Here is a 23,317-nt window from a genome sequence, read left to right as displayed (position 1 = left end):
GCGCAGCACAGCTGATTCCCGCCCCCTTGCTGTTCTACTTACTGTTGCTGACTTGGAAGGTAAGCAGCTGAACTTCTAAATGCTCAATTTTTAGCGCTGCGCACAAGCACTTTAGATATGTGTGCAAGCAAAGCATGTGTGCGCACACAAAGTGCGTGCTCACCGAACCAGTTGTTAAACTGGCAGCATCCCACCACTGATATGGATGTAGTGGTCCATGTCTGAATCACCTCATTTTAGGTTGCAGTATATTCTCTATGACGTTGTTCTTGAAGATTATTGAAAACTGCAGCAATTTACAAACTTTTTTCTGATGTCTATTTTGTAAATTACATAATGTGGTCAGGTGATATCTGTCATATGCTGGCCATAGTACCTCCCTGGATGAGAAGGATGAACAGGAGAAGATTTCTAACTAGATGGATATAATTCATTCCAGAGGGCCTAGGCCCCAATGGAACTTGAAAAGGCTATCTTGGATAACACACTTTAGGTACAAGCGCCCCAAATGATTACTTTGAAATAGGTGCAAACTATCTAGCCCACAGAATATCTTTCGTTTCAGTTATAGAGTCACACGATAAAAGAAAAGGAAAAATAATGTTTGAGGGAAGAAGCTCGTACCATCAGTGGTCTTATTCATGAAAAGAATGTAGTATTGAAGTACAGATCTTACATTAAGTCTGATAGACCTGTCTGTTCTTGAGTGAAAAGTAAAAGCGTGTGTTTTAAGGCTTTATCTAAATGATATTAAGTTATTGTAAAAATGTCCTGTTACAGTCAATAATTCTGGATCTTACAATTTGTTACATTTTGTTCCTAAATCATTGTGGAGGTTTTTTTTAATTTCAACTTGTCAATGTTTCTACTTCCCTAATACACTTTATCATTTTGGATTTGTCACCTGATTTGTGCTTTAGTGTTATATGTGAATGAGGTAACAAAGTTATATTCCACAAACAGTTGTCAAAAAGAACTCTGGAGTAATGTTATGTGTAAGCTTTGTTGCTGGTTCTTTTCAGAAAGTCTTAAGTAGTATGGGCTGGGTCTATGAATAACTACTTCCTCTGTCTGATTCAATGCATCAAGGATTTTTTTTGTTTTTACAGATTCTTCTATTTGTTCCACATTGCAAAGAGATTGAATTAATATAGGTCATGTTCTCTAATGCAACAGTTATAGAACAGTTATCATCCTTCTAATGAACTTTGGTTCCATTTTTGTTTATTTAAGTAGGCTGTAAAGTAGGCTCAGTGGCTAAGATGCTGAGCTTGTTGATCAGAAAGGTTGGCAGTTTGGTGGTTCGAATCCCTAGCATCGTGTAATGGAGTGAGCTTCCACTACTTGCCCTAGCTTCTACCAACCTAGCAGTTTGAAAGCATGTAAAAATGCAAGTAGAAAAATAGGGACTACCTTGGTGGGTAACAGTGCTCCGTGCACCTTCGGCGTTTAGTCATGCCAGCCACATGATCATGGAATTGTCATCAGACAGTACTGGCTCTTTGGCTTAGAAACGGAGATGAGCATTGCCCCCTAGAGTCGGGAATGACTAGGCATACGTTCGAGGGGAACCTTTACCTTCACCTTAAGGTAGACTGGTTTAGAATGGGTTTACAAATAAGGCTTTCATCACCAAACAATTGGACTACTGTGGGGTATTTTATATTGGCTGCCTTTAAAGATCACTCAGAGGTTATACTTTATAACAAATTATGTTATTAATACTGCTCTATCCTGCACTGGTGAGGCCACACTTGAAGTACTGTGTCCAATTTTGGTCACCATGATACACAAAAGATGCTGAAACTCTAGGAAGAGTGCAGAGAAGAGCGACAAAATTGATGAGTCTGGAGGCTAAACTGTATGGTAAATGCCTAAGGGAAGTAGTATATTTAGACTAATGAAGAGAAAGCTCAAGGGAGACATGATAGCCATCTTAATACATGAAGGGCTGTTTCAGGAAAAAGCGGGTCAATTTGTTCTCCAAAGTGCTTGAGGGAAGGACAAGAAGCAATGTTGAACTTATTAAAGAAAGATCCAATCTGGAACTAAGAGAAAAAATCCTGACAGTGAGAACAATTAATCAATGGAACACCTCTCGAAGTTGTGGGTGCTCTTTCACTGAAGGTTTTCAAGAAAAGATTGGACAGCCATTTGTTCAGGAGGGAACAGAGGTGGGTTCCTACCAGTTCGGACTGGTTCCAAGTAGGTAGTAACTCGGCCTGCCACGCCCCCAAACTAGTTCTATTGGCGGCGCCATGGGCACCACCATCTTGTTTTTTGCTTCTGCTTCTGTGCAGAAACATTTTTTTTACTACTTTGCATGCGTGGATAGCGCGCATCAGGCGCACTCGTGCCCAAAGCATGTACCTGAGCAAACCGGCAGTAGCAGAAGCGGGAACCCATCCCTGGGAGGGAATAAGGGTTCTTGTTTTGGGCAGGGGGTTGGACTAGAAGTCTTCCAAGTCCTTCCAGCCCTATGATTTTATGAAGTTGCATTTGATTTAAAAGGCAGCACCTCATGTGCTTCCATTGGGCACCACTCAACATATTACACCTGTTCTGCAAGCTCTTTACTGCTAGGTTTCCAAATGTTGGTTTTAACCCATAGAGTCCTATGTGGCTCAGTCCTACTGAATCTATTTAAACCAAAATCTACTTGTCCATATGAACAAAAATTGGATTGTTGTTATTCACTTTGTATTACTGTATTATATTGTGGATGCTTTCTTATTAGAGTAAAGTTTAAGAATCAAGTAAAAGAGATAAATATGCAGTCCTTCAACCTTTTTTCCATTTGGCCTATAATGCACTAACTTTCAGATCCAGATAGAAAGAAATGTATTGCAAGTAACCCATTCATGTCCCTAAAGAACACATCTCTGCCATCACCGTAAGTTTTCATAGTCATCTGTAAATACACCAAATAACTAAGCAGATATCACAAAAGCTTTTCTTTACTCCTTACTTTAGCCATTGGGTAAGCATTCCATTTAATCTCACACATGCTTTATTTATTCACTGTTCCTATAGAATTCTGCAACCAGCCTTTAATTATCCATTCCTAATCTCATAAAGCAAAGATATCCACTTAATTTTATTTCTTACATCAAAAAAATTGCAATCAATTTCTCACGTTTATTAACGGATGGATAGAAATAGAATTCTCATGCTTAAAAAGCAAATGCTGCATGTTAGCTGGACTCATTATACAGCTTGCTTAAAAACTGCAATGCCACAAGTATTTTTTTAAAAAATACAAATATAATGGTGGCAAACTATTCATTTTTTGGTGAGACCATATTTTCCTAGTGACCAGTTTCCTTTTGCAAATCCGTAAGATGCCTTATGTCTTTAATACAATACATATTTTGGAAGGATGGGTAAACTTTCTTTCTTACCATTGATTTTTTCTGCAAATATGTAGCACCAAAAATTGACTTTGGGAACCTTTGATCAGAAACATATATAAGATGTCTTTATAAATGGCTGCCTTATTCCCAATGTCTATTCTGCTTACTCTCATGTTATTTTCCTTATAATTTTAAACATACAAACAAAGTTCGACTTTTACCCCAATGCATTTATTCAGCTGGGCCTACTTATTCAATATAATTTGAAATAAGAGTTTACCAACTTTCAAAAATAAATCCTGAAGCAGTGCAAAACATGTATAAATACAGGTCTAATTTCATTTTACCCACTTTTAAGAGGATTCGTGTAAACCTAGAATGCAACTGGATTGAAATTGGGGAAAAACCTGCAAATTACCTCTTTTATTTGGAAGGGAAAAATACACAATGAGGAACACAATTATTTCTTCCCTTCCCCTTGGTCCTGAAGGCATAATAAAATTAACAGGCCATGAAACAAAACTGAAAGTTTAAATTAATGGCTCCTGGGAATCTGTCAAGTGATGTTAACTCCATCATTCAGGACAATGTCAGTTTGGAGGGTGAAAGCTTCAAATAGGGCATTTGAATGTTAGAATATTTTTAACTGATTAAATACTGTGAACATATCCCTGTAAACAAGAAGATAATCCTTTGCTAACTACAACTGGCATTAGTTTAATGTGAGAGAGAATCATTATGCAGATGTCATTTGGAATACAGACAATTAGATCTTGATACTTCAATATCTACTTTAGCAGAACGTCTTGAATTTTATTGTGCACTTAAAAACAAAAATCATTTTTCTTGGTGTCATCCATTGTTAATTTTGTGGTTTAAAAATATATCAAAACTCGGAATATGTCTATGGAGATTCTCAGCCATCCAGGTCAGGGGTCTCCAACCCCCGGACCGTGGCCCACTACCAGGCCATGGCCCATTTACAACGAGGCCACGCAAGTAGCATGACCGGCAGGCTGGTGCATACACGCATGCACGCAGCTCAACTCATGTGAATGGCAGGCCAGCATGCGCATGCATGCGTGTACAGCTCCACCAGTCGAGCATGCCAGCTTTCCGCTCACAGGAGTGGAGCTGCATGCACATGTGTGTGTGCTAGCCCACCACTCATGTGACCCAGGGGGATCCTCCCTTCCCAGTTGGGCCACCAAGTATCAAAAGTTGGAGACCAGATCATGGTTGTCCCAACTTCAAAACTGAAGAAGCTTCTTGGTTGAGACAAAGTCCAGTTGCCTTTTGAAAAAGCAATTTTGGGTCAAAACTCATGATACTATGATTTAAAATACATGCAACATTGTAACAAGTCACCTCTTAAACATTTAATTCATCTTTAACTAGCCGTATACTTAACTGCTTCCCCCCCCCCTCCCAACACTCCTTTTCTGTATCACTTAGTATAATGCAAAGGCATGACTGGTTTTGACAGTTGTATTGGCTTATCTGGAAGAGGATAAAAAGAATTTTGCTTTTTAAAAAGCAACCAATCAGAAGTCACTGAACAATAATGTAAATTGTAAACAGTAATTTGGAAAGGAGGATTGGAAATTCTTCTTACTAAATATTATGGATGTTTAACCAGAATAGACCATAAGGATTCAGTGTTATTGGAGGATATTAGAGATAGCAAATGAAATGCCAGTATGTGGTTATGTTTTAAATCTTGATATATTTTATGATGAAGGATGTTTAAACAATCATAGTCAAATGGAAATGGAGGTCTGATGATGGTAACATGTATAAATATATCTGAATTAAAATACTTGAATTAATATGAATTATGGTTGATGACTGTGGAAGAGTCTTTTGTAACCAATTGATACACCTTCTACAGTATGTAAAGAAGGAGGATTCTTTGTGTTGTGTCTGTTTCGAAAATAAAAAATAAAAAAAATATTTTTAAAAAAGAAGTCACTGAACAATAGTGCAATTGCAATGTTGAAACATTTGTAATATTAGAAATTATGGCTCTCCTTTGACATAAAACATGTCCATCTCTAGTTACCAATCCTTTGCAATTAGAATGTGTAACTACACAATTTGAACAGTTTTTTAGAAGTAGTTTATATTAGGACTACAATGCTGAGAAGATGAAACTTAACATAAGAAACAATATGATGGAAATAATTTTTTAAGTAAACCTCAGCTTCTTCCACTGTTTTACATTGCTTTATCCTTAAAATTATTTTTTTAGAATAGAATGTGTTTTTTCTTTCTTTCATGGTGGGACATTTCCTGGGAACACGAGATTCCACGTCCAATTTAGTTCCAGGACAGATCTACACGTGCTTGTCATTTCCTAAGATTCCTGGAAAAGAAGAGGGAAGGGAAGCAAAGAAGGGAGGGAGGGAAGGGGCAGGCAGGCATTCCCTGTTTCCTACAAGGAAACTTAATGGGTAAGCAGAAAGGAAGTTGAAAGTGTGCTCATTCCTGATTCTTTGCCTGCCTGCGGTCATTCTGTTTCTCTTACCTTTCTTTAGTAAGGAAATATCTCTGAAATGATGACTGAACAACTCATGGGTTGTCTACTATGGTATAGAGCTGTGTTTCTATTCTTTGGTTAGCAGCAGTGAGCATTCATATGAGCAACCCAGAGGTGGGTTGCTACTGGTTTGCACTGGTTCGGGTGAACTGGTAGTGGAAATTGGGACTGGGTCGCCAAACTGGTAGGGTCAACAGGCTGGCCACACCCCTGAACCGGTTCCCCGGTTGTCCATGCCATTGCCCGCATGTTTTTTTAGTCATTTTATAATGTTCTGTGCATGCGCAGAACAATTTACAGGCAACAGCGCATGCGTGAGCAATGCATGGTGCGTGCACATGCGAGCAAAGCAAACTGGCAGTAATGCCGGCAGCAACCCTGGTGATAATCCAAGAAAAGGGTAGAAAAGTAATAGAGGAATTTCACCAACATGTTTGTAAGCTGTCACTAACACCCAGCTTCTGACACAGCTATGTGAGCCTTGGGGAAAAAAGATGCTGCTGCTTTAATGATTCAAAGCAGGTGATTTAGTCATGTTGTGGCGTATTATGAGGCATCTTTTTCAAATGCTTTGCACAGTCAAAATAAATATAGAACAGGGGGCAGATGAGAGGGAAAAGCTGAAGGGAGATTTCCTTTTACTCAAGCTTCCAAATGAAAGCCTTTATTACATTCATACATCAACAGAATAAAATTGCCTCAGAATTCTGTCATGTCTCAATATCTATTGCCACGTTTCTCCCCAAGCAAACTCTGCCACGACTGGCATTAGAGCTCTTGGGCCACAGGGAATGGCAAAATTGTGCCTTCAGCACAGGACCTTTTGGCTGTGCAAATATTGATGGTTTGTTATGTTAGGAAGGAAGCCTTATGAATGCCTCTGGTGACTGGTGTTATGCCCTGTGCTCTTATAAATTTGAAGTTAGAAATAGGCTGTATTATGTGGCTTTGCTGTCAGACAAAGAATTTGCTTTAGTGAGCGCCTGAGGTAATTCTCAAATGGAACAGCCAAATTGTTTTTCCAAAGCTATAACTAATAAAAGGTTCTCATCCTGCTGAATCTACCAAGAGCTTGCTAGCTGGGTTCATTTAATAAATGGTAAGTTGTATGAGTCTAGCCATATTGTTTAACGTTGATGAATTATTGCTTGTTGATGATATATTAAGGCCACAATGCTATACTGGATTAGATTCAGTGAATTTAGTTGCGTTAGCAATGGGTAAATAGCCTCAAGAGTGTAGCACAAATGTAGAAGATTGATGAGAGTATCGCTGTTGTAATATTTCCATGAAATTATAATCTGTCAAGCCTAATTATATGACAGCTATTACAATGATGATATAGACATTTCTGATCTCCTTATGTGATTGAGATAACAGCTCCCTATCTTCTCTACTTTAAATTGGTACACCATTGTGTATCAGAAATGTTTTATGCGAACAAACTTTATATCACAACAGCTCTCTTGTGACTAGTTTCTGCTTTAAGATCAATTAACATTTAATAAAAAACCAAAATGTTTCTCATGCATATTAGATGATTTCTCTTGCAGCTTTTCAGCATGAGTTTAGCCACCCATCGATACTATGTTGATATCTATATCTATACAAATATGGATATACAAATATAGATATATAGATATACAAATATAGCAGGGGTGGGTTCTGGCTTCTGTTCAGTCAGGGTCGTGCTTCGGGTGCGCGCACACTTGCACAGTAGTAAAAAAAATTGCATTTGCGCATGCGTAGAAGCAAAAAACAAGATGGTGGTGCCTATGGCACACTGATAGAACTAGTTCGGGGCATGGCCAGCTGAGTTACTATCTACTCGGCTGAACCAGTTAAATCCCTCTGAAATATAGAAATATAAATATACAAATATAGATATATAGATGTATTGATAGCTATAGATCTAGATATCTAGATACAATAATTTTCATTTATAGATCTTTACATAATTTCCCTGTTTTGATATTATCTTGCGGTGTTATTCAGATCTTCTGAGTCTTTGGAAAGATTTGTAATGTGCCTTAGCTTATATGTTAGGGTCTGGATGGGAAAAAAACAGCTCAGTTATTCCACTAAAGATGATTCAGACGTCAACCGCGTATAGATGATTCAAACTTAACTAACACATTTCTATACTGTGCCCACCTAAGTCTTATGCCGGACTACAATAAGTTATTCTATTTAAGATTACTCTTGAGGCCTTAATTGATAGAAAATAAAACCAAATGCTTTATAAGGAGTGTGAAATGCTACAGTTACACAAAATTGTTGTCCCATTGGTTGGCAAATTGCTTCTGTGTGCAAACCAGTGGGTTGATTATTATTGGATAAAGTCATAACGCAAGTATTTTCAATTAGGGCTCCCTTCCTTTGGAATAGTCTCTGACATGAGATTATTCTCACAAAACTTTTTGGAAAGCTTTTCCCTGAGAATTTGAGGACTGAAGGGTTGCATACTTAATTATAAGAATATTTTTCCTGAGTTAAGAGAACAGTGCTTAACGAAACATTTTTATTTATTTTTATTTCAAAATCCAATTCTAAAAGCACTTACTGATAAATACCCTGTTTCCCAGAAAATAAGACCTCCCGGATAATAAGCCCAATCGGGTTTTTGAGCACATGTGCTTAAAGTAAGCCCTTCCCCAAAAACAAGCCCTCCCTGAAAATTTTGCAACACAGCAGCAGCCAGGAGGTGGCCACGCTCTCTACCTCCTGTACCTCAAAAATAATCAAACCTACCCAAAAATAAAATTTAACCGTTTTTTTGGTGGGTGGGGGGTCAAAAGAAAATAAGACCCTGTCTTATTTTCGGGGAAACATGGTAAGCCTGAGTAAATTTAACTCAAGAGTTATTAACTTCAGTTCAATTTATCTTCAGCTGAATGAATGTAGGATTTCAACCATAAATAGTTCAGAAAGTTATATTGGGCCAGAAAACAGCAGTATAGGGGAGCATATTGCAATATCATTTTTATTCTCTTTTATAACATTCTCTTTTATTTCTTTAGTGTTTTCTTTTTAAGCTTTCTACCTTGAAACTAATTCTGAAATATATTTTCTCTGCAGCTTTTTTACTTGGCTGTTGTTCCTGGAGCAATTGGCAAACTCATGAAAGAGACAGCTTAAATATTTGCCAAGCACAGTGGTTAAAGGATATACTGTTTTCCCTCTCCCCCTTTTTTGAAAGATTACACTTCAAGCCCATTTATAATCATAACCACCCAGCAATTAGCAAGTAAAATACTTGCCTGTCATAGTTTTTTATGAATGTGCTCAGTTAAATCTGTGAATAGTGTTAATGAATGCAGTTCCCTATATTCTGAACGTTAAAGCCTGAAGAGTATATCCAGTTTTAATTTAAATATTAAACAGAATGGCTTAATGAGTTTGGAGAGGTCATGAAATTTCTAGCACAAATACTTTGTTAAATTTTAATACTTTTCCTAGTTGTTTCTGGTCATAATCAGTGCCTCATTTATCATCCTTGTAATATAATAAAATGTATGGTTCAATTTATTTGAAGAGGGATCTGGGAAGGGTGGATCTATAAAATCAAGATGCTGTTGAAACCCTGACTCTTTTTAAAGTGCATCATTGCAGACTAAAAGGGTGCAGGGCTTTAATCACGTATTCTCTTGACTCTTTTGATCTGATTAAGCACCAAATGTTGGGTAATTTGGAACCCATCGCCCTCCAGAAGAGATGGGCAATAATTGTCAAGCTCAAAGATGATACAATGAGATCCAGTTAAGTCTAATTCTTTATTTGCTTACACGTATGTTATTAAATTAAAGTTACACCTACTAGATATGTCCTGGGAGATTCTAGGGTGTGGCTATCCTGAATCTTATAATAATAATAATAATAATATTTATTTCTTAGCCGCACCCTCTCCCGAAGGACTCGGGGCGGCGTACAACAAAACATAGGAAATAAATATATCGACATACATATAACAAAACATATACCAAGACATATACACGACATATACAAGGAGGAGGTGAAGTGATAGATAAAAACAAGCAAAAACACAATGTTTAAAAACCCCTAAATAAATTGAATGCAATTAAAATACCCCAAATTAAAAAAAAACCATCAGGAGCGATATAGTTGGATCAAAGTTGAGCCAGGCCAGCAACTTGAAAAAGGTGGGTCTTGAGCTTTACACGAAAGGAGCGGAGGTCAGAGGTATTCCTAATATCCGGAGGGAGGTCATTCCACAGGGCTGGGCCCGCCACAGAGAAGGCTCTACTCCTAGGCGCCGCCCCTCGACACTGTCTGGTGGACGGCACCTGGAGGAGGCCCTCTCTGTGCGAGCGGATTGGTCGCAGGGATGTATGGGGCAGAATACGATCCCGCAAGTAACTAGGTCCTGAGCCATGGAGCGCTTTAAAGATTGTTATCAAAACCTTGAAACGCACCCGATAGACCACAGGAAGCCAGTGCAGCTCGCGCAGGAACGGTGTCACATGGGAGTACCTAGTACTCCCCATAATTACCCGCGCGGCTGCGTTCTGGACCAACTGTAGCCTCCGGGTGCATTTCAAGGGAAGCCCCATGTAGAGAGCGTTACAGTAGTTCAATCCTCCCTCCTTACCCAGTTCAGACTGTACAGTCTCTTGCTTTAGGCTCCTCATTGGAATGTGCTGTCTACTCCCTGGGAAGCTGCAGTGCTATTGTAGACATTCCCACCCTCCCCTCTTCAGTTCCATTTTCCATTACAATAGTTTATTGCTTCATTTGGGATTCTCTCAGGAAGTGAGAAGGGTCCAACTACAAATATCTGCCAGGAGGGCGTTGCATTCAGAAGTCTGATTCACGTTAATCTAAATCCAAATCAAATAACTAGCATTACAATAATTACATCTTGTAACATGGATTGATTTTCCTTTTCCACCTACAAAATAAATAGATTTTTCTGAATTATATTTAATTTAAATTGTAATATAACAGTTAAGCTTGCATCATCTAGTTGACCTCAACTGCAATATGTAATCAGGATCAGATTAAATTTATACCACACTTTACCATTTGCTACCTTCACAATTCATTTTTTGAATTCCTTTTCTATCTCCATCAAAAGAATCCATAGATCATTTCCAAGAGATTGCAAAGTAACGATGGTATATGTAGCACATGCAAGAGCCTTACCATTGACCAGGGCTGGGTTCCTATACTGGTTGGTACCGGTTTTCTGCATGCGCGCGCTTTGCGTATCAGAGTGGTCTTGTGAACACATGAAATTTATCAATGTGAAGCAAAATGGACATTATAGTTAAAACACATTGAGAAGGCTACAGCCATAATCAGTGAAGTGTTCTTATGTAATTCTATACAGCACACAAATATAAGCATATAAAAGTATGATTTCAGATTATTCTCTCTTGGCAGCCCAATTAAGTGCTGTAGAAATTTAAATCTGTCAGAACATACTGAGAAAAAAAATGCATTTGTGAAATAAATTAAAATAAATACAAATGTTCATTGAAGCAACCCTAATTAGTGTTTGAAGCAATGAACCAAGGTCTCAAACATTCTAATCAACTCTCACCAAAGTTTCCCTGTTAGTTGTGTTCCTAAGAACACATATGATATTTATGAAATGATTTGGCTGTTAATTCTAGACAACCAATCCATAGAATCCTCGTTCCATGAAACTCTGCATACTGAAAATGTACACGTCATTTTTACGCAATATATGTAGGCAAACTAGGATTATTTTCAAACATTCCCTACATGTATCATAAATCTAGTTACATGCCACTCATAGTGTAGCTTTTTTAACTTAATGAAAGATTCAACTCTATTCCAAAATAGTTGGAATTACTGCAGGAATAACTCCTATCTCTATCTATCTCTACTTCTACCTCTATTTCTATATCTATCTATCTATCTATCTATCTATCTATCTATCTATCTATCTATCTATCTATCTATCTATCATCTATCTATCTATCTATCTATCATCTATCTATCATCTAATTATCTATCTATCTATCTATCATCTATCTATCTATCTATCTCTATAGAGATAGATATCGATATATAGATTTGAGAACAAATGATGCGGCCAGACACAGTCTTGAAGGCATAGCAAGGGACTACAAAGCCCTGGATAGAAGAATGGAAGCATTGAAAGGCTAGATGGAATTTTCTTTATTCCTTCTTAATGAATTTCATAGAGTAGGAATATTGGAAGTAAATAACTGGATGCCATGATGTGGAGGAATACTGACAAGAGATGAAGCATACATTACAAATATTCCAAGTATATTTGGAAAGGTCTTTAAAATCCTGATCAAGTGGGCTTTAAATTGAATGCTGTGGTGGAGGGAGAAGAGAGACCACAAAAATGTGATACCAAGTGCTGAAAAACTAGACTGGGAGTGATACATAGGATGTGAAGGCTACAAATATATAATCATGTAAATATAGGAAGGGATTACGGTAAGTTATGACTCAAGATTTGCAGTCAAATCTACAGAAATGCATGGGATGTTTTTTTAAAGGAAGAACCATACATTTAGAAAGATAAATCTATCTTGATGTACATTGCTGAAACCTTGTGGAATGAAATGTTTGAAATGCAAAGAGTTAAGGTTATAACATATTGAAAAAGAATAGGTCATATATAAGGGGAGAAGTGGTATTATATGTAAAGGAAATGTACACTTGTCCAGACGTAAGTACAAGAGAGAGTGCGTATACTTTTCTTTTTCTTATGTCTTACAGTTATATTATTATATTATAACTTATCTAATCTTATCTTATCTTATCTAATCAAGCAAAATTTCCAGATAACACTTTCAGGAACCTGACTACAGAACTTTCAGAGGGGCTGGGGGGGGGGTGCTGGGGAGGGAGCATAATAAAAGGGTAGGTTAATTGCTCAGCCATCTTTTGGGTAAGCAACTAAGACTGAAAGTTTCCAGAAACTCTATAGTGGTTTTGCTTCATTTACTGCGCGATTAAAGAGGAAGTGAATAGTCTCTCCTTGTTCTGATACTATCCAATAGGGAACAGCTGTTTAAAGAGATAAAAAGCTTGGGAAGAAACAACCATGTCATTTTGTTTGGATCAAGTTATTACAGAAAGGGAATTTGGAATATAGACATAAATGCATACTAGATTTCAAGACATCCTATTTCAACTATATCAGATAAGTACTAAATAGGAACTGATGGATAGATATCCTCCATTCAAAACAAATAAAAGGCGTGTGTGTTGGGAATATCAGAAAAGTTAGAGGCAGGAAATACAAATTCAATCCAGTTAAAAGACAGACAACAGAGAGCGCTTAGGAAACCACTGGGGTGCATTGGAAACTTGACTGAACTAAGAGATGCAGGTAGGAAATGGAAGATGGTTATAATTTCTGAAGAGATATAAGACCAAGAGGTAATACTTTCAGAAAGATGGAATTGCTAAATACTAAAGAAGAGAAGCAAGGGAAACTAAAAACAACAAAACAAGGAAATTATTTGGCTTTGACAGTAGTAAGAGAGAGTTGCAGGATGGGGAATGCAGAGCCCCTCAATTTTTACTATGCTTCGATCTTTTCTCAGAGAAGAACTTGTCTGAAAGTATATTCATCTGTTCAGAAAAAAATTAACAATGAAGTATTAGTGTGGGGTAGAAGTGCTGTGAGGGAGCAATTTCTCTTGTGGTAAATACATATTTTCTGACCACGCATATTCCATTTGCCCAGTGTCTTCCATTTAAGAAAAGTTGTGAATTTTGTGAACATCAATTGAAGAATTTTTCCAGGCAGTGATTACCTAATATCAGCATGTACTGAACCATACTGAATGCTGCCTATCCTTTAAAAAAGTTTATTGAAATATTGTTTTCCCCAACTTAATCTGAGTAGATGTGTTCAATTTACCAGTGACTGGTTTGATCATATACCACTCTAACAATGGTATGGTTTAGTGATTAGCATTGTGGCCTCCAACCTGTAGTTAGTCAATGACACTCTGTAAAGATACAGGAAATAATCTGTGATGCATTCCTAAATATAAGCAGGAGTTTGGCATTTCAATTAAGATGATTGATTATAAAATGTTTGCTATTTTTTAAAATAAATTTTACAGTTTGTAATTTTACAGTATGTACAGTATATGTACAACGTTACAATTGTAAGATCATGTGTTGTAAAGCTTCTATAATGGGTGTTTTACTATACTAGACCTAATTAAAACCAGTCTGCCACAAGATGGAGATCTTCCTGCTTCTCTTGCATGGAAGGTATTGTACCTTGGAGGAGAAAATGCAGGAGGGAATGGGGTGGGGGGAGGTCCTTGTAAGTACAGTTTTCTTGGCACTAGGGTGGTAATGCTTTGCCAATGATTTCTGGGTATTTTTTCCCAAATCTCTAGTTTATCTAATACCAATGAAGTCTGATCCTGCTTAGTCTTGGAGATTAGTTGGGGTAAGCTTATATTGTCAACTGCTGTGTAGGTGTTCTGTTTTCCAAGTTTAAAAGTTTGATAATATTCATGTTCCTTCAACAAATTGAAATACTGTGATGATACAATAAGCTTCTTCGCTATTGCATAAATTTTAAGGTATCTTAAGGGAAAAAGTTCTGGTATGTGATATCCATTGTTATCTATACACTCCTCAGACTACCATATGCAAAGCGTAATTAATAGATTTTGCTGTGAACTAGCGAAAAGAATGAAAGCGCTATGTTAACATTCCTGTTCATATACAAATATTGATGTATAGTAATTGTTGAAAATAAATTGCCTTGTCACCAAATATTTTCCAAATGAACAGTGTGAGTTTGAATTATAAGTTAGTTTCATAGGAAACCTGTATCTAGGTCAGATTATTTATATTGTCATAAATCATCCATTTGAATCCCTGATTAGCAGTGGCAATTTCTCTCTGATTTTTTTTTAAAAGCAGAAATGCAAAAGCAGCTTTCCCTACACTGATGTTATCCAGAATTACCATTATACTATTAATTATGAAAATGTAGCATAAAGCATAAAAGATTGTGACATGTTGTGCATATATATCAACCAATCAATATATGGATGAGTAGGCACTGCAATGGTAAATTATGTCTTTCTAATATTTATAAACCATTATTAAATGTATTTTTAATTAAAAAAACATTTGAGTCAAGGTTTGATAAAATAAGAACCAATTCATGAATTCTTTGCATATTTTATTTTTCTTTTTTTGATTTCCAACTCACGCACATCTGGCATATTTTACATTTTTGCAATAAAACATGGTTACAATAGCTTAAGGAATTTATATAGCCAAAATATTTCACCATGATCTTGAGATGAAATGAACTTATCTTCCAGATGTTCAGTATTCTCCCAGTTCTAAGCTACAAACTCAAGATATTGCTTACAGAACAATGATGAATAACTTAATCATTACATTGATTCCCCATGATTTCAGAATCTTATTAATACAAACAACAATGAAGAAGGTATTTAGTGCTAAAACTTACTAATACAAGGTGAGTAACAAATAAGAACCACGTCAATAAATAATATGTTTCTGGTGCCAAAGTGCCAGTACAAAGAATCCATTATCTTGTGTTTTTTTTTAAATAAATGACTGTGAGTGAGTGTAAAGTCTGAGAAAATTACATTCCTGTTACATGCCTCATAGCCCTACCGACACAATATGTACATCTATGACAATACAGTCACCAAATATACAAAGAAGAAACATGAAGTAAAGTGTATATACCCCTGGGTATGTTACATGATTTGGAGAATGTGCAGAAAATTATTCTGATAGTCATTATTACAGTACTGTCAAATATGAGTGCCTTCCATGTAAAATGAGTGTTAAACATATGAGTTTTAAAAATATTCAAAAGAATAACCCCAATGAAGCTAAGTTTGCTTTTAACCAAGCTTTATTTCCAAGGAATTTAAGAGAAAATCTTAGTTGCTCTCTCCCTGCAATGCATAGTATGCCAAATGTGATGAATCTAGAAGTCTAGCAATCTTGCTTTGGTGGGAATCATAAAGCGCTGCAGCATAGCATCTTAACCATGCTCCTGTCTGTCTATCACATTATTAATTTTTAAGGGAAAATTATTTTTTTAATGCATAACTATGGCGACAATGGCTTCATATCCAAATGCTTCATGTAATGAGCGAAACTTCATTTAGAAGGGGTGGCTTTAGACTGAAACACGAAGACCATGTTTCAGTGGCAATGGTTCCATTGCAGCTTGCACCCATTTCAATCTTTAAATACAAGCTGGGCCTTGGACAGCTTTCAGTTCAACTTGTGGATGTGGTTTCAAGACATCAGGCTTAAAGTACATGCAAGTTGTAACTCCACAATAAAATTAAGAAACAGTTTTTGCTTTTTATACAAGGCTTTACTTTTACAAAAGTATCCCTTTAAAGTTAAGATGTGCATCTGATGTACAAAGTATCAAACGTAGGGTTTTTTTTCTCTCCTTTTAATTGATCAGCTTGAAAAGAGGCTAGGAAATGGGAAATGGATGCTAGGGTCATGGCTCAAACCATATAATAGCCAGACACAAGTTCCTCAGAATATTCAAAAGTCTCTTGTGATGTGTTCTTCTACCTTTTCTCAGTAAACAAAAGTATATGAAATAATTACCAAAACATCTATTAAGTCATTATAATTTACATGATACAAGCTCGCTTCTGCAGCAGCTGGTGTTCAGTTGTGAAAAAACACACAAAATAAAATGGTTGCTGACTACAATGTACAGCTATTGCTGGGTGTAATGGAATGTACAACGGAGGTCAATGCAGATTTCTTTTTCCACCAGAGATACCTTTCAGTAGCACTTGTGCTCTCAATGTAATCTTTACTTTCAGTTCTTCACTCTGGTTTAATATCTATTCTGATGCTCATAATGCCAACGATTAAAATCTATATTAAAAGCTACAATGCTACCAGATGCCATGCCGGTAATTAGAGTCCTGAAACAGAAACAGAGATCAGGCCTGTAAATATCTGAGATATTTATTGTTCATAATAAACTACGGTTAGCTAGTTTGAAGATCAGTAGTCGTTTGAAAATGCTAGGCAAAATGGAAAAGTCTGCTAAGGAACTTAAGAGTCGATGATGTTATTCCATATTACTTTGTAAGATAACAAATGACTAAAATATGGAGCGTTCTTTGGAAAATGGCTGCTTCTACTTCTCCAGTAGTGCTCTACTAAAGAAGCGTAACTGGGTTAAAAGTAAAAAGAATCAACAAAATGAATATAAATACCTACAAAAAACTGCTTTTCTCGCAATGTGGACTTTTCATTTTATTGAACTCAATTGTTAATTGAGTGGTGCATACAGTCCCACTCAAAATTACCTCTCCTAAAATAGCATACTTCTTTAAAATATAAAAATTTACAAATTCATAAAATCTCATGAGATTTTTCACAAGAATATTTAAATTTAGAAAATGTTATCTAAATTTTTGAAATGACCTTTTTGTGGGTACATGTGCTTTGGATTGAGAAATGTTACTGACTCATATTTTAAGACTCAAATGATCCAGTTGTGCTATGTATTTAACTAAGAGAAGGATTGCTAAGGAAAATATTAAATGCATATCACCTCTTATTGCTATATTTTTTAGGTTTCAGCTTACCTCTGATCATGGGATAGGTCCATTGCCCTAATGCCAGCATCACAGCCAGGATAAATGTAGAGTTGTTTGAAGTCACAAGCTTGCCATACTTCTACTACTCCATTATCACCACCTGTAACTAGATTCTGCCCATCACTGCTCAGAAGGATAGCCTACAGGAAAACCAAAAACAGAAGCAACCATAATGGATCTTCATTATTTAACACACTTTACCTATAGTCGTAAGCCTAACCTTAAGTGCAGAATGTTGAGCAATAAATTGTTTTTTTATTATTATTATTATTATTATTATTATTATTATTATTATTATTATTATTATTATTATTAACAAAAGTGAAGAAGGCTTGCCTTGAAATTTACACAAATCAATTCAGCCTTTGCAATGGTATACACCACTATGAACAGCTCGAGTTATGCATCCATTTAATCTCCTTGAGCTGCTCTTGCTGCTGGTAGATTTGGTTCCTTAGGGGCCAATATTCATGACATAGCTAAGACACTTTCACAGAAGTCAGTGTGTTAACATTATGATACGCATATAAAAGGGTCATCACTTGCATTTTGCTGGCCTGAGTTTCATTATTTGCAACCCCCAACTCCCACCCCCCACACTGATGCCTCTGAGTTTCCAAAATTAAAGGACAACAGAAGTCAAGCTACTTAAGTTTTAAGCATGGTCAGATGATTAAAGATCAGATATCCAGGAAATATCGTGTATTAAGCAATGTCTTGGTATAGTTTTTAAGAATAAGTCTGACTTAGTTGGAGCTGAAAAGTTTTTTTCTATAGATGTAACTTTTTCCAGGTGACAGTGAACTAATGTTAATGCCTTCTATTAGAGTATAAAATAAAAATTACCCTGGTTGAATCATTAATTTCCATCTGGGCCAAAAGTTTTCCATTAATGCTGAAATTGCTGAATCTTCCTCGTTCATAATAGATGATACAGTGGCCTTCACTAGACACAGATATTAGGCGTGGATACAAACAATTTTCTGTTCCTTCTAGTGCTCTCAGCAAATCTCCAGTAATTGTGTGTACCAGACAAGGTCCTTCTGTATATTACAAATTAATAACAGTATATTACAAAAATAGAAATTCATACAGTTTCGGTCAATGATTAACAATAGATTAGAGATACTACTATGATTTCTGAGAAAGCTTTCTTATTATTTAAATCCTAATGATTTCAACATGAATTAAGAAAGGATTAGGATGGGATAGAATATCTCTCTACTAATGTAGAAAAACTCCACTATCAAGGAGAGTACATCTGATCTCCATGGCACCTGCTATACCAAAGGAAATCTTTAAAGGCTTATATCTATTCTTAGTAGAGGTATTAGCAGCAGGAGGCCAGAACAGGGGCAGGTCAGGTATGGAATAAAACTGGTGGTGGATTTCTGTTCCATTGAGGTAATAGTTGGCTTCTATAACCATATAATTTAGAATTATCATGGCTAATTCTTCCAGCTGAGTGAAATGAAAAGTAAGTTATAATTGGCCGAAAGGCCAGCAGAGACACTTTATCTAAATAATTCTTGCTTAGATGAAGGTGAACTAGTTGGATTTAGAAAGAAGAAGTCTTTCCTTTTGCTCTAACACTTATTTTAGCCCTCCGTTCCATTATAAGTGAATAATGTTGCTTCAGTTCAATATATCTAGAAATGGATTAATGGGCTGTGAAAATAACATTGAGGAGGAGGAAGAAGAGTTGTAGCCAAGGGAATGCTAAGATAAGAGAAATCTGAGTGAAAAGCAGAAATGGAATTTGAGAAAGTGTCTAAGGCTTGACCCTCTTTAATTCTCTTTAGGGCAGGGGTGTCCAAACTTGGGAACTTTAAGACTTGTGGACTTCAACTCCCAGAATTCCCCAGCCAACCATGCTGGCTGGGGAATTCTGGGAGTTGAAGTCCACAAGTCTTAAAGTTCCCAAGTTTGGACACGCCTGCTTTAGGGTAAAGGCAGGGAGTGGTGAGGTACATTCAGACTTGCGAGAGTCTTTTATTGCAACCTTATAACACACGTTGATTAGTGTTTGTAACTTTCGTGTTCAAATCTTTGCTGCCTCGTAGGGCTGGCACATCTAGTTTCAATATCTTCCTGTCAAGACAGAGCTTTTTAAGGGAAACTTTGAGACTTCCATGCTGAAACGCTGGAAACCTGGTTGTTTGGGGGCACTTGTTTTATTGCAATGTTGCATAGGTTATTTACTATTTTTAGATGTTATTGGGAATTTATTTTAATTGTAGAATTTGAAGAGTTGATCCTGATGACATCAATAAATTAAAAAATTGAAAAATAAAGGCAATATAAGCCATGATAGAGATGAGAAGACAATGTACTTCATGTACTGCATCTATCATGTCAAAGAAGTGGGAGAAAAAATTAAACAGAGCTTCTTTGAACCATTGGCAACCGTAGGAATTAAATTCCTGAAGTCAATCTTATCAAAGAGAAGATTTCAGGAAGTGGAAGTAAGGGAAATGTTAGAGGAAACTGACCAGCATGCATTTTGATTTCTAAAACAATTGAGTTTAATAAACTCAGAGCTGCAGAATAAGCCACAGGGAAAAGGCTCAAGGGGAATGGGGATTTCTAATGATAGGAATATTAAAAGCATGATAGCAAACCGTTCTAGTAAGGATAAAAATGGCAGTCAAAAAAAGAAGCCAGTCCAACTACTGAAAATGGAGGAGGACACGTATAAACAACGAAGTGGTCACAAAGGAAGAGTTTGAGAAGGTAGGCTGGAAGTGTAGAACTTGTGGCAGGAAAGTTACCGTGTATGTCAGAAAGATTGAAATCTGTAATATTGAATGTAGGCAGCATATTTGGGAAACTTCACGTTTTAAAAAATAATTTCAAACCAATGGATTCTGTTCCACCCAACAAATTTGGCAGTATTAATTATTTATAGGTCTGAATTTTGGTAACAATGTTTATGATGGTTCTTTTACCAGAGGCATCCTAGTGGTCTGGGCTACTCCATTTCTTGATTTAAGCTCTTGCAGCTAAAAGTAGTCCTCATCCAGCAAGTGCCTTACAGCAATTTTTCAGTTATGTTGTGATGAAAAAGTAACTGAGACTAATCTTTACAGTGCCTCTCTGTCACCATGTGTTTGCCATTACAGTCAATTATTATGTGTTGTCCTGTGCCTCACCCATTTCTCCATTCCCTTCTCAGAGAGCAGAGGGATTGCTAAAGCTATCTCTTACTGAGCTGCTTTTCTCCACAGCGGTGTCCCTAAAAAGTGTTAACCACAAGTTAACAACTTAGCTGTGGATTTAATTAGTTGATTATAAGCTTCCTCCTGGCTTGTGGCTGCTGCCTGAAATTGATAATCAATTTCATACTAGAGGTTTTTGTTTGTCTATTAAGTGGCTTATGGCATGCTGCGATGGACTAAGCAAACAGCTGTCACTAGCACATCCCTTTCTAACAATGCATATTCCCCTTAGTGTGCCTGCTTACTCTCTTATAGTCTCTTACTCTCCAATCAATACATTCAGGTATCAATTCCTGTCTTATTATTCCAGAGTAAGGGTGAGCATTTCAAAGAGCAGGGGAGTGGAGGAAAAAGGCTATAATATTTGCCTTTTTACCTGGCTTCCTCATGAATCACGTTTACACACACACACACACACACACACACTCCTTGCTGCTTGGGCTCAGCTGGCTATTTGAGATTGTATCCTTCTAATGTTGTAAAGCAAGAGAAAGCTGGAGTAAAATCACAAACACAGTTTCAGTCTTGTGGGTTTTTTTCTATTTAGCTTAACCACCAAGTTGCTGGTTCCAGCTGCAGGTGCTAAATGAGGACTTTCTGTTTATAAGTTATTGGTGGAAATAATTATTTTGAGGCATGAAGTTTTAAACTAAAATTAATCTTTAGCAACTGACCTTTAGCACCACTTATGACAAGTCCCAGCTCAGCACATACTGATACGCAGACAACTTCATGATCATGACCAGTTAGAACAGCTCTGGGAGCAGGATAGTCACCTAAAAAGAGAAAAAAAAATGAACCATATATATATATATATATTAAGCCAGCTTGAACTTCAATTTGGGAGCATTTCTACTATTATTTTGGGGGCGGTCTGTTTTAGAATATCTTTAATAAAATGGTATCACTGATTTCTTGATTCATATATCATATTCCTTCATGACACACTGATGTAGACATTATGTCTATATTAGTCATAATAATTGCATGTATATTTATATGATTTGATTGGGTTTAGAATATAATCCTTGCTTTTGTTTACATTTGAACAAAATATTTTAATTAGGCTGCGTAATGCTTTGGATTTGATATCTATAATTTCAACTTTTATGAGTCTTCCCACTCATAAAATACTCTGAGTGATTAAGATGGTATAACAATTTAAAACTGCCCAGATTCACCTTATAGGGGAAAGGGGCAGCATAAAAATAAATAAATAATAAATAAATAAAAATAAAACAAGAAACAGACTTCAGTGTAAATATATGCTATTTCTCTTGGAAGCTTCAGTGTAAAAATATACTATTTCTCTTGGAAGCAGTTGTATTTTTTCTTGGATTTGTACTGTTGCTTTCCACAGACAGGTGATATATTTACATTCTGAAGTACCTTTTTTGAATTAAGTGCTGAACAACCCCAATTATTTAGATTTCAATGCATATGCTGGCTAGGAAATAGCTAGCCATCATGGCAACACATCTGGGAGACATCTGGTTAGGGAGGACAGTCTACTTATAAAATTTGGGATATACATGTTTGGATTAAAATAGAAAAGCTGAATAATATTAGAGGTAGTTTCTCTGCCTTGAAAGATGTTTACATCAGTAACAGGTGCATTATATTATGAAAAGTAAACAGAGAAAGAGCTGGGAAGAACTCGGTGATATATCTTTCTATGCTTCTGGGTGGGATGTTTAGATATCAATAGGTTATTTATTTATACTTAATATTTTGTAAATTTGCCTGTACTGAAGGAATGTAGGAGGCAAAGGTATCAAATACAAACCATATATACAAATTATTTAATTGTCTAAATGATTTTTGTATCCTTTCATAAGTGCCTGTTGCAATATATGACAGCAGTTTTAAAAACATGTTACATTTTATACAGAATGAAACATTAGACTAAAAGTCGGCAACTTTTCCAGCACAAAGTGCTCTAAAAGATATGTATCAGGAGGTGAAGGGGTTTGGCTAAATTTCTGGAGGATGCTAAACTATAGCTGGCAGAGGGCTTGAACTTATTTTACAATATTCTCATTTTGAAATTGCTATTCTCAAGTGTGAATTACTTGACTTAGCTCTGGAAAAACCTCAAGAGTTTTTCAAGAGAGTTGACAAGAAAGTGATGAAGGGGGAAAGGAACTATTATCTACATTACACATAATTCTGAAGTAACAAGCTTAATACACTGAACTGCAAGTTAAACTATAATTAATGTTGTTTATTTGGTATTGTCCCTGAAAGCAGATTTTTAGGCATGTCCTAACTGTAATATAGTTAGAATGAGCTAAGGCTTGGTGGTAACAGTAAATAACTCTTCACTCTTTGCAACAAATGAAAGAAAATAACAGTTCAATCAGCATTATATTATTACAGCAAACCTGCTAAATGGCTTCACATACCACATTTCTCAGCCAAAAATTGGAACATTTGGGACTGTACCGATCATTCAAAATCTAACAAAATTCTCTCACCCTAATGGCACTACTGATAGATGCCGTGAAAGATTAAATGCTAAGATACTAAAGGATATGCAGCTGAAGCTTGACCCGTGAATTGAAACAC

At 36.4% G+C, this 23,317-nt stretch overlaps 1 protein-coding gene across 3 annotated transcripts in view; it reads right to left on the bottom strand.

The window, feature by feature from the left end:
• Positions 1–15,068: 15,068 nt before the first annotated feature.
• NBEA (neurobeachin) overlaps positions 15,069–23,317 on the bottom strand; it is a 370,152-nt gene continuing 361,903 nt past the window's right edge. For all 3 annotated transcript variants that reach the window (XM_081951245.1, XM_081951243.1, XM_081951244.1), the window contains 4 exons: positions 21,424–21,525; positions 18,378–18,574; positions 17,520–17,671; positions 15,069–16,847 (listed from right to left, as the gene is read on the bottom strand). In XM_081951245.1, the coding sequence (XP_081807371.1) occupies positions 16,757–16,847; positions 17,520–17,671; positions 18,378–18,574; positions 21,424–21,525 (542 nt within the window). In that variant the 3' untranslated portion in view covers positions 15,069–16,756. The remainder of the gene's footprint in view (positions 16,848–17,519; positions 17,672–18,377; positions 18,575–21,423; positions 21,526–23,317) is intronic.

This window comes from Natrix helvetica (genome assembly GCF_964273705.1).
Source record: "Natrix helvetica genome assembly, chromosome: 4".
NCBI lineage: Eukaryota > Metazoa > Chordata > Lepidosauria > Squamata > Natricidae > Natrix > Natrix helvetica.
This window is presented reverse-complemented; position numbering and strand designations above follow the sequence as displayed.